At 46.0% G+C, this 16303-nt stretch overlaps 1 protein-coding gene across 2 annotated transcripts in view; it reads left to right on the plus strand.

The window, feature by feature from the left end:
* Positions 1 to 9360: 9360 nt before the first annotated feature.
* The window catches only part of SESN3 (sestrin 3), a 45872-nt gene continuing 38929 nt past the window's right edge, over positions 9361 to 16303 (plus strand). For both annotated transcript variants that reach the window (XM_075140114.1, XM_075140115.1), the window contains exon 1: positions 9361 to 9566. In XM_075140114.1, the coding sequence (XP_074996215.1) occupies positions 9468 to 9566 (99 nt within the window). In that variant the 5' untranslated portion in view covers positions 9361 to 9467. The remainder of the gene's footprint in view (positions 9567 to 16303) is intronic.

Consider the following 16303-nt stretch of genomic DNA (forward strand, 5'->3'; position numbering starts at 1 on the left):
AGTGAGCCTCAGCACACAGAGGCAGTGGAGACTAGGGCCTGGGTACCAGGCGGCTTGGGAAGATGACAGTATTTTTAGCACTGAGGAGTTTCACTGCTGCTGAGATGCCCATACAGGGCAGGTGCCTCCACAGCAACCAGCCAGCACCCCTTCTCATTTCTGAATAATCTCTCACGTCCATCAGCCTGGTGGGCAAAAGGAAAACATGCTGCAGAAAGGACATGTCTCCTTTTTTTGGGCAGGTGCCTCCACAGCAACCAGCCAGCACCCCTTCTCATTTCTGAATAATCTCTCACGTCCATCAGCCTGGTGGGCAAAAGGAAAACATGCTGCAGAAAGGACATGTCTCCTTTTTTTTTTTTACCAGACACCAACTATTTTGTCCAGCATTTTTCAGATTAAACGTCAGCTTCTCTGTTTTGGGGCAGATAGCTACAGGTCTGCAAATCCAGAGACATGATTTATTCACTTGTGCCCCTCTCTTCCACCCATAGCCAAACAAGTTGGCAATGCTTTAACAACAGCTGCACGTGGCGGCTCAGAACACAACCGACGAAATTACCTGGCACGGTCGCAAGTTGTTCACCACACTGACAAACAGTTACCAGTCACTTTCTTCTGCCTCCCCTAGCTTAGTCATATCACAGACACTGCTTATAAACCACATCCTTCTGTTGCAGCATGACTTATCCCCACCGCTTATGACATGTTTTCTGATTAAATGCATGCATGCCATGTTTTAGCATGGGGAGAAATCGCTGCAGTGGTTCAGAGGATCCCCAGTCTGCTCGGAGGATGCTTTGCCCACCGGCTGCAGGAGCTTGCTCGAGGCACTAGGACCCCCTTTGCATTTAAACAAGCACCGCCCTCATCCCATGGTGGGATTCTCGGCACTCTTTCTCCAGTGTTTTCCGCTGACACGTTACTTGCACGGTAGCACATCACTGCTACTTTACTCGAAGGGAATCCAACTATCCTGCCAGGGAGGTAAGGGGAGAAATTAACTTTTCGTAAACTGACTAGGAAGAGACAAATTCTCTGCCTACCAACAGGAACGTGCCTATGAAAAGCCCCTGTGTAAACACAGATTACATACTGCAGAACGACATCAAGCATGGTAACCGCTAGCCATCTCTTCCTGAAATTCAATAGACATTGATATTTATATCCAGCCTTTGAGGTTTAGCATGCTTCAGCACAAATATACATTTATTAATAACGCAATACATCGGGTCTTATGGACTCTTATTGAGTCTCATTTCACTCACAGATACACTTTTTTCCCAGACTGTCATGCTTGAAATAAGTTAAGCCAAGAGTGAATGATCTTTCAACAGAACAAGTAATATGCTTAAGGCTACATTCAGCATTATTTTCCTTACTTCACTTCACCAAAGTGATATTTAAAGACAGGGCTACATTCTGCTCAGCAGTACATTAGTGTTAATGATATGTGACTCCAGTGATTACAGCAGAGTAGCTCTGAACATGTATCGACAGAAGAGGGAATGGGAATTTGGCCCAGTGTTCTCAAAATAAGAGTACTAGGACTGGAGTTATGCCAGGGAAGAATTTGGCCCATACTGTTTCTGAAACGAGGGAGCCAAATAATACAACAACGTAAGCTGATCTGTAGCCTGTTTATAAGAAAATCCATGATTTCCAGTGATTTATAGAACCCAGCTAGAGGAAGGTTAAGTTTCAAGAGCAATACAACATGACTAAAAGAAGTTATTTCTCCCTGTAAAAGGACATTTTAATAGAAATGAGGACGAATAAAATTCTTAAGACATGACCTTGCTGTGGAAATACAATCCTTTTATGCTTCCCATCTCAGATCATGCTCCTGTGCTGTACAAAGGCATTGCTCTGCCTATAAAACAGTCATTTCTCTGCTTAGGCTGTCCAGCATTCTCCTGAATCTTCATCAATATAAATGCTTCAGTGGCGATAGTAAATAGTCAGCTCTATGCGCCTGAAGTTCAGTTATACCAGACGGATCTGGCAGTTAGCAGAACAAGATGCAATGACCTCTGTTATTATTCATTTCTTTGCCCAAACAGGAGTCGGTTTCTGCCATTTCCAGCTCAGTGGCTCCAGCGCTGAAGCTGTGACTGCCAGGGCTTCACCAGCACAGCAAGGTGAATTGCTTACACCCTTTTTTTCCCCTTCCAGATTGACCCTCCCTTTCCCCTCTCCTGACATTATAAATAGAGCTTGTGCCTACTGCAAAGCTGGGCTGAAATAGGTCAGAGAATCTTCAAAGGAAAATCTACATGCAGGAGTCACGCATTTCCATCCAGCGGCAGACAAACAGGCAGGCTAGAGGAGACGGGAACAGAAAGGAGTTGATGGATGTTGGTCCAGGGAAGCTGCTGCTCCTTTTCTCTTGCTCTGCAGCACCAGATGGCTGGGCCTGTCCTGCTTGCTGTGTTTCGGTATATCACAGTGGGCATCGCCTCGCCGCGCAGGAGGGAGGGAGGCAGAAGTGCCAAGGTTAGCGGGTTGCGTGGCTCCGTGCAGGCACGCTGCGCTGCTGATTCAGTCAGACGGCTCCCCTGCAGGCGTCTTTCTTTAAGGCTGAATCTCAAAATTTGGGACTTCTCCTGTCCAAGGATGTCCCCAGCATCTGGATGGCGATCGATAAAAGAAGAAACATGCCATGCAAACAAGCCTTCAGCACTGAGCCTATTTTGCTAGGGAAGATGTGCTAACTGCCTTCACTCACACGCCTAATTGCTTTTAAGTGTGGTACCTTCTGAGAAGATCCTGCTTGCACTGACACTGTTTTTTCAGGGTGCAACCATCAGAAAAATAATGAAACAGGATAAAACCACTTTTAAATCAAAATAAACCAGGTCCGTAACAGATGCAAATCTTTCAGCACCTCAGTTCTTTGTCTAGAAACAAAGAATAAAACTCTGCCATAATTCAGCCTGATCTTCCAACATACTTATGTTTATATCTCGGGGGCTTCAAGGGGAAATGGACCTAAATTATGTGCCATATCCCAAAAATGCTGAGTTTTGTATTTGATTTTTGTATTTGTATTTTGTATTTGAAAATAATGAAAGTCATAACATTGCCAGCGAATACAGGAAGCTAATTTTACTGATCAGCTCCATCCTTAATGTGGCATCATGCCGTACCGTGTGTTTCATTTGCAAAATACGAACAAACAAGTTCTGCTGCTTGAGAAATTTTAGGGTTTTTCAGCCAAAGACATTGACATTTGCGGGCTTTGCACTGGCCAGGCACAGAACTGAGCCAAAGCAGTGGAAGGAAACAGGCAGCAAAACCCCGGGTTCCAGTTCACTTCCCCAACCAGCAGGTATCTGAGCCAGCTGCCTTCTGCTTGCCCTCTTTTGGCTCCTTGGCTTTTGAACTCTTAGCCTCATGGTATTCTGGCTGCAAAAGGAGGACTCAAGGTTTTTTACCTAGCCTGACCTACAGTGTCATGGTTAGGCTGTACTCTCTAGCGACGTGCGATGTAGCTCGGAGCCGAGACAGGAGCTCCCACTTCCTAGCCAACAGCCAGCAGCACTTCTCTGTCTTCTCAAGGAAACCTTACCACCTGGACCCATGCCCAAGGCCCTGGTGAGCACCTACATCTCACAGAGATGTCATAACTGCAGCTTTGATGCAGGCACCCATGTTTAGGAGAAGGATGAAACTTCGGGCGCATCCTTCCCAGTGCTGCGGCTGGTGCCTCACGTTGCGGTTGCGCAGCGGTGCTGAGACCCAGACTTGTCCCTGCTCCGCATGTACGACCCCAGGCATCCGTGTCCGCCCCATGAACTCCACCTCCAGTCCTGGAGGGGAGAGGTGTTTCTGTCACCAAAGATAGCCCTGCTGCTGTTGTTAAATATGCTCAGTAGGACCATCTTCAATATTAACATGAATACATTGCAAGGGATTGCTTGTCATTCTCCTTTTGCAGGGAGTAAGACCAGGCTACCTTTGTCCTGCCTTTCAGATTTTTTTTCAATTAATGCATTTCCCCGCTGTATCACTCCCAAAAATTGCACAGGCCAAAATACTTCCAAAGTTAACTTGAAGCATAACCTATTTTTTCCAGATGAGCCCTATTTACAGGCTCCGCAGCATTGGCCAGCGCGGTCTCAGAAGGCTGAACTGAAGTAAACAACATGTTGAAATGTATTTAGCGAATTATCATGCAAACCACAGAAGAACATGAAGAGAGAGAGGAGAAGAGGTTTCTTGGTTGGGTAATGATTTAATGCTTTTTAGAGTTATTTAACTGTCAAAGAAATTAGATATTAAAAAGGCCTATTAGGTCAGCGAGCTCAGCTCTCCTGGGCCAGGCTGTAATTGTTTCTTATGATAAACATAATTTCAAGTGCTTATCTAGTCAGGGTTTAAATGCTGCAAATGAAAAGGCATGTACCCCCACCCTCAAGGAAGAATTCCACAAACTATCACATTTCGCTGTCTCGCGTAATTATCTGAACACTCACTTTGCAAATTAGGATGGGAAGTCATTTTGTAGTGTCAGAGAGTGCGTAACAGCACAAAGTTTATCTGCTGCCCTTCCTTCCCCTGACAACGTAATATAAATCCTGTGCAAGTGATATTAAAACGATGCAACAAATAATATGATAATGAAGGCAGGACTATCACTCATTTGACATAACGGCAATGGGCTGGATTTTTGGCCTTGAGAAACCACATCTAATTTCCTATGTATCCATACTCGGTATGGCTTTACTGAATGATTCATAGACTCATGAAATGTAAGGCATGTGACATGTGTCAATCACCTCGCCTAACCACGCGCATAGCATTTTGTTGCAGCAGTCATACGGGGAGAGTGGGCAAGGCTCCAGAGTTGGGTGCTCAGGCATGCCCTCTTTTCCGGCTGCTGAGAAAAACTTGAGGATCTTTTAATTTCATGTGGAATTTCTAGTCTTGCAGCAATCCAGTCACAGCTATTGCATGGCAGATGCCCCCTCCCTTCCTCTCTCTCCAAGCTGCTGGAGGTCTATGAATCACAAACATATTCACTGCATAACGAGTTCAATTTTACAGCACTGATCTTGTCAATCCAACCCTTTCAGGAAGCAACAAGCTGTTGCATTAATGTATGAACAACAAAAGCACTGCACGCTCATACAGTAGGCGCACATCTTGGGGAAGCGTCGTGTGGACTGACTGAGCACACCTGTAGCACCTGCACAGCACACTGCAGTTAGGCTGACTTTTCCGGGACACACAGCATGGTCAATACTGTACAGTTGATCTACAGAGCACCTTCTTATTGCAAGAGCTTATTGCTCTGTGCTCTCTCACAGGTTGGTTGTACAGCGGATGTTGGGTGTGATGCTTTCTGGAAGGCAGTGGAGATGCACTGTGTCCAGCTCTCAATCTTCTCTTCAGGAAATTCCAGGCAGAAATATCGCAGCCCCAGCAGGAGTTCAAAGCTGGTATCACACTGCTAAACTGTGGTGTAAGTGCTCACTCCGGGGGATGAAAGCAGTTTGATGTTTGGATGTGCTATGTCTCTTAGCCGATCCGTTTGAACCATGTTAGCTTGAAGGCTGCGTAAGGCATTATGAGAACTTTGACCTAGCAAAGGCTGTCACATCTCATCCAATTCTACGGTGAGGGCAGCAGTCCACGCCTGGCTGCAATGTGTCTGCCAAAAATGCATCTGATGATTTCAGGAGGCAGAGAAATCCCTGATTCCTTTGGAAGTTTGTTCCTGCCTTGTTGTTTCATCATAGTGTTTGTTTTTTAAACTTTGCAAAAGCCACGATCATTGATGGCAAAAATCTGTTTAAACCAGAACCACTTGTGCAACTCTGTATCAGCAGGTCAGTAATCTCTCTGAAAGGATGCGATGGTCTCAAGTCGGTATGCTCTGTATTATTAAGAAAAAAATCTCCACCTTTCCCATACACGGCAATAACTCGCAGCCTCTTCAGGTGACCTCAGCAGAGAGGAGTGGTTGTGTTTACAGAATTGACTGCCGCCTTACAATTTCCAGGCAGGTCAACATGCCAGGGTGCTTGTAACTCAATTACCTCTTAATTTCAGGATTCTGCTTTCCTTTACGACTCAGTAACTGGGCAAAAACTGAATGAAACCCACAGCAGTGGATGGCAGGTGAGGTACAGTTGGATCATGAAAACCGCCAGACAATTGTGAAGGGAACCCTGAATATTTTTTGCAATATTTATTTTGAGAAGTAAGTTTACAAGGAGAACTTTCAAGAATGTGGATATGTTCACCAAGAAGCCAGCTTGTACAAAGAGAGGCCTTTACTCTGCAGAACTTATGCACATGTTTAACTCGAAATGGAACAAGCCAAGAGCTTAAAATCAGGCACACATGCACAAGTCTTTGCAGGCAGCAGGACTCCGCAGATGGCGTAAGCTGAGCGCATACATGGTGTTTTACAGGGTCAGTGCCACAGGGATCCCAACAGTTCATTTGCAAACACTGCATCTAGACAGAGCTCAGGTGTGTTGAAAATTCTGATATTGTCTAGTCTACGCACTAATTATCTAATACTGATACTGGATAAGCACTGCATCTGGCCCTGCTAGGTACACTTCTGCTCTCTATTAGGCATTAAAACTCTTTATAAAAAGAAAATGCAGAGTTAAAAATGAATGCCAGAAAGACACCGAAGAGAATTTTTGTTGGGTGCAGGAAACGATCTTAGGCAACTTCCATTTGCTGTATTGTTTCCAAAAACAATGAAACACTTTCAAAGTTTATGCTTCTCTTGACATTTCTCAGATAGTAAAGTACTGAAAGGCAAGACTGGGAGCCACAAAGGTACTTAAGTGCTTATGTTTAAGAGAGGGTTAGTCAACCAAATACTTCAAGCATCTGGGCGTACATGTCCCGCCCCCTTTCACAAGAAGTTTGTGGCAGAACAGAGACTAGATATCAAATTTCTCAAATTTTAAACTGCCGTACAAGTCAGCCTAACTTTCACACTTAGCTAATGGAAAATTTTCCTGTTTTTAACGGGCTTTGCTAAAGGTCTGAAGTTGTCACTCAAGGTAGGAATAATTTCAGTGGAGAGGAATGGGACTCAGCTACATTTCTGAGGATGTCCAGTCATGTCTACTTGCCACTGTGGAAATAAAATAAATGAATGGATGCTATTATTGAAATCTGAATATTTGCCAATGTTCCAATCTTAAATATCAAGAGGAACTCAATCGAAATCATTCTCTTACCTGTGTTTCAAACTTGCCTGCTACCCTTCTTGCCAATGAGTTTGAGTTTTGAACCAGGTACTTTGACAGCAAATGACTCAAAGTGATTTTACTTCAGCTGAAGAGTCAACTCTCCATTGCTTGTGGCTACAATAACTCTGAACCTCTTCTGCTTGCTTTAAAACTTCTCACTTCAGATATCATTATCATGGAGCTCAGGAATAAATGAGAAGCCATTTACATCATTCACGTTGCTTGCTTACATTTTAGCATTACATTCAGATTAGACAATGGAACTAAGAAGTTTGGCTTTCCTTTGTCACTTTGTCACTACACTGGTGTAATAGCACCATGCTGTAGTATGTGGGATGCAGACAGGGCACAGCAAATACCTGCACTCTGGCAAACTGTTTTTTCACGTTGGGATGTCATTTCTACTATACTGCTTGGAAAAAAAAACTCTCTTCCATTTATTTCTCTCCAAGCATTTCGTATGGCTGCCTGTGACTGTAACATTTGGATGCATTCCACATTGACTTGACTGGCAATAGCGGAGTCTACAGGGTGCCCGTTTGCTGAAGGCAGCTCTGCCTAAGGAAAAGATCCCTTTGGAAACGGACGGAAGAGGAAGGATGGAGGAGGACATTGCTGTGGATGCCATTTTACTTAACAATGGTAAAGTCTGATCTGAGAAAGTTTTCAGTAGTTCTCAAAGACAGCCAGATCTAGGTTCAATTAGTCTCCTTTAAGAGATGTAAATTACAAATTGCATTGTGCCCTTTTTAGTCAGCTAGTTGACTAAATTACACAATGCTTCATTTTACAAAAATAGAAAGTATTCCCAGGCAAAGCAGATCACAGTTCTCAAGCAGCTGATTTACAATTGTTTTGCCAGAGAAACCTTGAAAACTGTGTAACACCCCGAATCTTAGAAATTTCATAAGGTTATAGCATTCTGTTTCCATAACAAAATCAAATCGTTCTATACCATCATCTTTCAAGATAGGAATTATATAAGGCTCGACATTTAATAAACTTTTATTCATGTCAGTGGGACTACTCAGGTTAAAGCCCACATATGCATATTTAAAATCTAAAGCTAAAGAGCACACAAACAAGGAAACTGCAGTGATGCCATGATGTAACAAAGAGGTTTATACCCCAGCTATCCTAGGCTGCAGATTATAGATTTGTTTCTGTCCTAATTATACACTCCATCGCCGTGCATTAGCATGGAGCCTAGAAAACCTGACTCATCATTTCTAACAATCCCGGCGACCCGAGGCAAATACACACACGCTCGCATGCTCGCTCCGAACGTTCCCAACTTCCCCTAAAGCAAATATCTAATCCTATTCTGCCTGGCAGCAGAGCGGTCTTGTCCCTACATGCGCAAGCTGCCGCCTCAGAGCGGGCGCTTTTGCAGGAAGCAGTTCGCCCTCCACACGGACAGCCCCCCGCCTCCGACGCCTTCGGTCGGCGGCAGCGAGCACCCTCACCCCAATTAACGGAGCCGCGGCTTTGGGGAGGGGGTACCCCGGGAGGACAGCCTGGGCCCGGGCCTGGCCCCGAGGCCGGCAGCCAGGCGGGGTGGGAGGCTGAGGCCCGGACCTCATCACACCGGTGACCCCTCGCCTTGCCCTGCTCCGCGCCCCCAAGCTTGGGCCCCTCGGGGACCAGCCTGAAGGGGAGCGCCCCCGAGTAGAGCCGGGGGCGGAACCGGCCGGGGCGGCTGCGGGAAGCCGAGGCCCCCGCGGCCCGGCCGCCCCCCGCCCCTGCCCACCGCTCCCTCACAGCCCCCGCCCGGCCGCGGCCTCCCGCTCTGGGGGCGGGGCTTCCCGCGGCTCGTTTGCATAGCGCCCGTTGAGCCACCCTATTGGCCAGGGGAAGGCACGCGCCGAAGCGCCGGCCCCGCCTCTCTCCCCAACGCTGCCCAGAGACGCGGCCGGTCCCGCCCCTCCGCGGCAGTGACCACGCCCCTTCGCCCGCCCCCGCTCGGAGGCTGCCTGGAGATGGGAGCCGGAGAAAGCTCTGCCCATTGGTCGGCGGCGGGCGACCTCCGGGATTGGCGGGGCGCGGCGGCGGCGGGCGGGGCGGCCCGCGCGGATTGGCGGAGCGCGCAGGGGTGTGCGCAGGGGGCAGCGGCCCGGAGCGGGGTGCTGGGGCCGCGGCTGGAGGATGGGGGCGGCCGGCGGCGCGGGCTGCTGAGCGGCGCGGAGCCACCCTGCCGCCACCCCCCTTCCCCGCCCGGCCAGCGCCGCGCTCCCCGCCAGCATGAACCGGCTCGGCTCCGGCACCGTGGGCAGCGCCACCGCTGCCTCCGCCGCCGGCCAGTACCGGGTGTGCGGCAATTGCCGGAAGGTGCCGAGACAGGTACCGGGGGGGCCCCGCTGTGAGGCGGGGGGAGCTGAGGGGGCTGCGGGAGGCGGTGAGGTAGAGATTTGTGGGGGGATTGGGGGAGCGGGGCGGTGGGGCAGAGACTTGGGGGAGGGCGGGCAGTGGCGTGAGGGCCACAGGGCAGCAGTGGGGCAGGGGGCTGAGGCGGTGGGATGGGGGGGGCGGCGGGGAGCTCGGGGGCGGTGGGGTGGGCGCTGTGGGGCACCTGGGACGGTGTAGGGGCGTGGATGGGGCCTGCCAGGAGGTAAGTGCCTGGGGGGTGCGGGGTGTGGGGGCAGCAGAGGGGTGCAGGGCGAGGGGGATGTGGCCCCGGGTGTGCTGGGGGTGCAGAGGGGTGCCAGGTCCCGCACCCCCATCGCCTCCCTCCCCTTGGGACGGTTGTCACTTGCCCTTGCCCGAGGCTACCGCCGCCCCCGAGGGTCTGGGGTCGCCTGGCCTCCCTGATGGCGTGGGGGATTGACCTGGAGCCCAGCGGCGCTTGGAAAGTTTATCCACGTATCTCACCAGCAAAATTCATCACCGCGATCTCCGTCAAGCCTTTGTGAGGGGGCATCTGAAATCAGAGCTTTAAAAAAATAAAAAAAGCACCAAAAAAGCCCCTGCCCCCTCCAATCCGCTAAACCCCATCCCTACAGTTATCAGCAGCTCCCTTGCGCGGACCCTCTGTGCTTCAGGAGGAGTGTAATCGCTTTACCACCTCCTCTCGACATCTGCTTAACGGGGAGCATTAGTAGAGGTGCTTTTTGTTTGTCCAGCGCAAATGAATTAAAATTGCTGAGCTGTGCAAATGCGCCGAGTCCGAGCGCCCAGGATGAACGCGATGCCGTTTTTGGTTTTATTTTAATTCAGTCTCTCCCGATACATTTTGCACCAGGTTGGTTCTTGCAAATGCTAAGAAAGCCTGTAAGTCAATGAGCTCAAATATTTGCGCTCTTTGTCCAAAAACTGTTTTTCTTCCTCTGTGGGTCAGGCCAAGTGCCAATCAAAGTTGTTTTTCAAGCCTCTCTTCCCTGCAGTAGGACTGCTTTTTTCTTTCTTCTTTTTTTTTTTTTTTAAGGGTTTGGTTTTTGGAAAGGAGGTGTGTATTTAGGGGAGGGGGGAGGAGAAACGTTAAAAATCGGTCAGAGAGAGAAGCAGATCTTAAAAATCCTGTTTCTTGAATATTTTAATGGAAACAAAATCTTATTAAATGTGCATGCTTGGTATGTGCAGTTATTTTTTCCATAAACTCTTGGATCATATTACAGTTGATACTTGGTGCTCAGCTCTTAGCTCAGCTTGCGAGAAATGTAATGGATCAGAGAAGCACACATCAGCAGAGTCTGATTTTTAACCATTTCGTTGCAGGATCGAATCCCTTCTTGGCTTTAACTTGCTGCTGTTACTGCTTTAAGAAAAACAAGTACTTTAAAGAGAGAAGTTCTGCGAGGTTAAAGCCTGAAACAGCTTCAGACTTGACATATGTCTGAAGACATACAAATTAACCGGTGCCAAATATGTCTGTGGAGAAAGCAGGGAGGGAGCTTACTTTGTTCTGCCAAATAATCAAAATGTTTTGTTGACAAATAAAGTGGTGCTTGGCAGCACTTGTAGATCTAAAATTAAATTTAAATTATTGAATTTTTTGAAGCCATAGTCTCATCCTGCTGGCTAGGACTTTTTTTGTATACCTCTTTAATAGCAAGGGGGGGGAGGACAGGGCTAGATGTTACTTTTCTAGTAACAGGAAACTTGCCAGATTAGATTTATTTTTTATTTTATTTTTATTATTTTTTTTAAGTAATTTAGGGAGGATGATGGTAAAACATAGGTACCCGGTTGGGGCTGTTGAGAAAGGCAGCTCAGCACTGTCCTGCTTTTCTGTGGTCATTTCAACTACTTTCTTTGCAAAATTGGGGGGAAAAAAGGAAACTGAGCGACAGCCTGTGAAACTCTCTTGAAATATAGGTGTTTTGTGCTTGCAGTGGTTGTGCTAGGACATGGTTGCATCTGTGTTTTAGGCTGGACAATAAACATAGAAGTACAAAGCTTCTGACTACATCTGTAATTATTTAAAAGTTGGTATAATAAAAATCACTGTAAATTTTAATCTTTTGCATTTCATTGGCAAGCATGCAAGTAGAAAACGGGGGGAGGGGAGGGGGGGAGCTTGGTGGAAGTGAGATGCAAATTTGACCTGAGTCTCAGTGTAATCATCTTCAGATAAGTGCTGCCTCATCTGTTCTTTTGATGGTGGTGTTCTTTTTTTTTAATGCTCATGTGATAATATACTGGAAAAATGATTGGCCTTAAAACATGTTGAATCTCTTCTGCCCTCCTCAGTCTTAAGTCTTTATTTGAAGCCACTTGAATGCTCGCAGTTTAGGTAGTGCTGTTGTCAAAATTATAAGGGGCAAAGCAAGCTTTCTACTCAGTGGTCTATAATGAAATTTGAAATAGTCCAACAGGTTTTGGATTTTCATGGGTGAAGGTAAGTTTCTCTTTCACCAGGGAAACAGGAGAAGCTAAATGCAGCGCTTTAAGGGTTTGGCTAATTTCAAATTAATCAAAGTTATGTTTTATTACGGAAAATTCTATTAGGGTAGCGCTAGAAACTTGCTAAGGATCCACAGGTTAAATTTGCCTATGAGGAAGGTTTTTCGTATTAAAAAGATACAATTTCCAGTTGGGTTTATTGTTACGGGACACTTTAAATAACCAGATCTACTTGCAGAACAATTGCTGCTAATCAGAAGGGCTTCGACAGTCATAGATATGACAGCTGCATCATTATTTGATTTAGAAAAAAAAAATTACAACCAGTAATAGGTGATGCTGGTTTGGATTTGGCGAGTGAGCTTGTTGAACAGATAACCAAGGCTAATGCTTTGACTCAGCTTAAAATAAATGGAAGAATGAGCAAAACGAGATGAGTAGCTCCGGTTCATGGGATTGATGGGCAGGCTTTGTAACAAAACTGTGGCATATCAGTATGGAAAAGTGCTTAAAATGGCCTACGAGTGCTGTAGCCAAACCTTTCCTAGAGGTGGCCATTGCAGTGACCAGGACAGCCTCCAGCTCTCACGTTTGAAAATCCAACGTGCGGGGGAGTCCCTGGGCAGGCGAGCGCCAGGGTGTAAATCTGGAGGGGGTCTGGAGCCTGATGGAAACCCAGGATTCTCCTGCCTTAACAAAAGTAATAGCCCAAGCAAGCAAGAAGAGAATATATAGGAAGGGCTCAGTATTTCTTTGGACAAATAACTGCTTCAGGAGGGCTTTTAGGAATAAGCAAAAAGTCTTCAGGGGATGGAAAAATCCTGATATGTCAGGAAATGTAGGAACAGGGAGAGTTTGCCAACTGTTCAAGCTTAGTTGCAAATTGCGAAGCATGTGAAGTAAAAGGTACTTTTACATGTACATACAAGTCGGTAGGGTAGAAAAGAAAATGAGTATAAACGTGGTTCCAGGATTAAATATTTGTTTTGTGTTAGATTTCAGTGAAGGAGGTACAACGGCAATGGCAAAATAGGTGATGGGGGAGTGCGGTTTATAAGCATCTGTCTCTGTTGGCAAGGTGGAAGTGAACCCGGCTTAGCTGACCCTATTGTCTTGAGCCAGTCTCTGTGCTGGAGTCCCAGATAAAGGTATATGAAATCCAGGATCTGTTGCTGTTTTTCATAGACCTACCCAATCAGGGTGATCCTGCGAGAGGGAAATAGCCATCAATATGATGGACATAATTTTCAGTGCTCCTCATCCCCCCCCATGCCAGTCTCCTCCTTTAGCACGAGTCTCAATACTGTACAAGTTACTAAAGCAAATTTTGACAGAAAAGCATACAGGTATATGAAAAAAATATGTATGACATGATACCACCAAAAGTAGGTCACGCTAGACTAATGCAGTACTCTTCTGTTGATAAGACATCTGCTAGAGTGTCCTCTTCTGAAAGCTTTAGATGGACTAAAACTAGACTTCATTCATTAAACATCTGAAGTAATGTCAAAGGTTGAACTCCTTGCTGCACTAGCAAGTCAGCTCAAATTAAACTTTGGGATTTACTAGCACAAAATGTTCTAAATACCAAAAAGTTTAAGTGGGTTTGAAAAGTATTTGGGCAAATTCATGACAGAAAAAATTAATCGAGACCAGTAAATAGAAAATAGCAACACTTTCCGGAATAGCTTCTGTATGCTTTCCTGGCTGTTACATGTCTGCTATTGCCCCCTGGCCGTGACATGTTACAGGGCAATAGGGACCTTTGATCTGACACATTTTGCCTATTTTTCTGTTCCTGTTAGTTATAGAGAAGTGATTGGGAACTGGGGGGAGTGGGGATGGTAGTGGGCCATGCTGAAAGGAGAAGTCACTGTGCTGAGAGGAGACTGCCAGTGGGTTTTCAAAGGATCACTTTTGAAACTAATTTGGTGTAACACTGTCCCGAATCGCGATGTGAGTGTGACTGTTTCTAAAAGTCGTACACACGGCAGAAGTGGTAAATGTTGTTGGTCCAGGGAAAAAACGGAACATTTCATAGAAAGCTGGGAGACCTTGAGCGCTGGCGTAGTTAGAGGTGGGGTGAAATTCAGTGGTATGCAATGGAAGAGTTAGAAACTTGGCTATTTGTTACTCATAATTTTTAATAAGAGCAGCTCCTTGGAAGGAGCAGGGAGAAGGATGTCGGTGTGCAGGAGGACCGGCAGCTTACTGTCATCCTGCAGGGCAGTGTCGCTGGGGAGGAGGGAAGCCGGGAAGGATGGACCCTAATTAAACAGGCGCAGGGGTGAGCTGGTTGGGTGCTGGGAGAAACGGAGTACTGATTTTGCAGAAGGAAGCTAAGACACTTTGCTTTTTTAATCCAGCAGAAACAAAGGCTGAGAGGGGATATGATCCATGTCTATAAATACATCCGATGGTAAAAGCCAGTGAGGAGAAATTAGCTCAAGAGCAGATGGATGTAAAATGGGTGTAAATACATTTAGGCTAGAAAATTAAAGTGTCCAGAGGTGCGAGGTTCTGGAAGAATTTGTTCTAGGTCTGGTGCTGTCAAAAAACCCACGTACTTTTAAGACAGAAAAATGTGTGAACGTCATTAAATGATGTGGTGCTTACAATAGCACTAGCCCAGACTCAGGGTGCTGAGGTCACATCCAAAAAAAAAAGGAAGAGACACTTTCTTTCACTTTATTGTTCCGTGTGGGTGAGTAAGAAAGTAGCCCAAAAGTGAACCAAAAATAGTCTAATGTCAGGTCTCATAAGCCTGTGTAAGCTAAAATATGTGTCACCATGAGTCATGAAGGTGCATGGAGATGCTGTTACCTGTTCTGTAGAAATCAAGAGGTCTTTCAAGGACATCTCGACTATTTTGAGGAAAGTCAACCTGTTTCAATCTATTCTGCACACAAGCAAATGAATGTTGCTAAGCGTTTGCTTGGAAAACACCTCGGGTTTTCCATGATGCAGCATCTTTGTTGTTGAGTTGCATCATGTAGTTGACTTTGGAAACCTGATCAACAAACTTGACTGTCACAGAGAATCTTGTTTTGTAAAATCAAATGATGTCTTCCATAGTTTGACCACTCTTAATAATAGTCTAGTCATGCTGTAGTTGTCTTAATTTACGGTTGCCTAGATGGCTTTAAATCTCTGATGTGCCTCTTTCTAAAGGAGTTCTCAAAGTAATTTGCAAACTCTAGCAGGAAAATGTAGCTCTGTTTTTATCGGCTCTAATTTTAGCAACTTTCTGTTGTGTAAAACATGGTGTCTGCCTTCAGTGTTTGTGTCTTCCAGTCCCCTGGAGCACTGCCACGGTGAAACCAGCTCGGGTCACTCCTCCACTAATCCTGCGTGCACAGCTGGGGGTAGAAGATGGGTCTTGCGGGTCCAAAATGTGAAACTGTAAACGAAGAGCAACAAACCCAACCTTTTAGGGCAGTTAAGATTGTCAGCAACAGGCCCCTCACCCTCATCATTTGTTCTTACTTTTTCTGGAAAGATTTGGTTAAAAAAAAAAACAACTTAAAGAATAGGATTCTTTCCTGTGAAATAAATGCAGTGAAAATCCAGAGATGACTGTGGTTTCTCTCCTTCCCCATCCTTGCGAGTCTTGCAGTAATTTGTCTCTTTTCAGAGTCTGACCCTTTTAAATAATTGTTCTCCCACCCCCCTGTGTAATTACTGGCTTCGTTGCCTGGAATTGGAGAGTGCTATTAGTCTTTGCACGTGTATGCTGGTCTTGAGGGTTCCTGGGTTCTTCCACCTTTGCCTTAAAAGCTAGTGTAAAAAATTTTCCTTTCTAGTCTTATGTGCTGAAAATGAGAAGGCAGAACTATTAAATTTTCATTAGACCTGTAATGAGTGGCATGAGTGAAATGAACCTGTGGTGAAAAGGGCGCTGTTTCGCAATGAAAAGCTGTAAGAGGTGGCCTCGTAGGAACCACGCTCATTTAAAATAGTCACTTTTATTTAAAAAAATAAAAGCAAAAACACAGTCTTCCCTGAATTACAGGGAGGGAGTGGAGGCAAGAAACGAAAGAAAGTGGGGAGGAGGATTTTCTTCAAAAGAAACTTTGAGGTTTAGTGTTGGGAGTGGGTTAGCCAAGCGTGGAGGTTGTCCTCTGTTAAGACGTACTGCTGCTGGTAGGAGTGGTGCATTGCATTAGCCAAATCGCAGGCTGTGGTTTGGAGATGTGGACTCTGTGAGCATTTGCTTTAAATTTATGCATATTACTTAA

Source organism: Calonectris borealis, chromosome 1 (assembly GCF_964195595.1).
Source record: "Calonectris borealis chromosome 1, bCalBor7.hap1.2, whole genome shotgun sequence".
Classification (NCBI taxonomy): domain Eukaryota; kingdom Metazoa; phylum Chordata; class Aves; order Procellariiformes; family Procellariidae; genus Calonectris; species Calonectris borealis.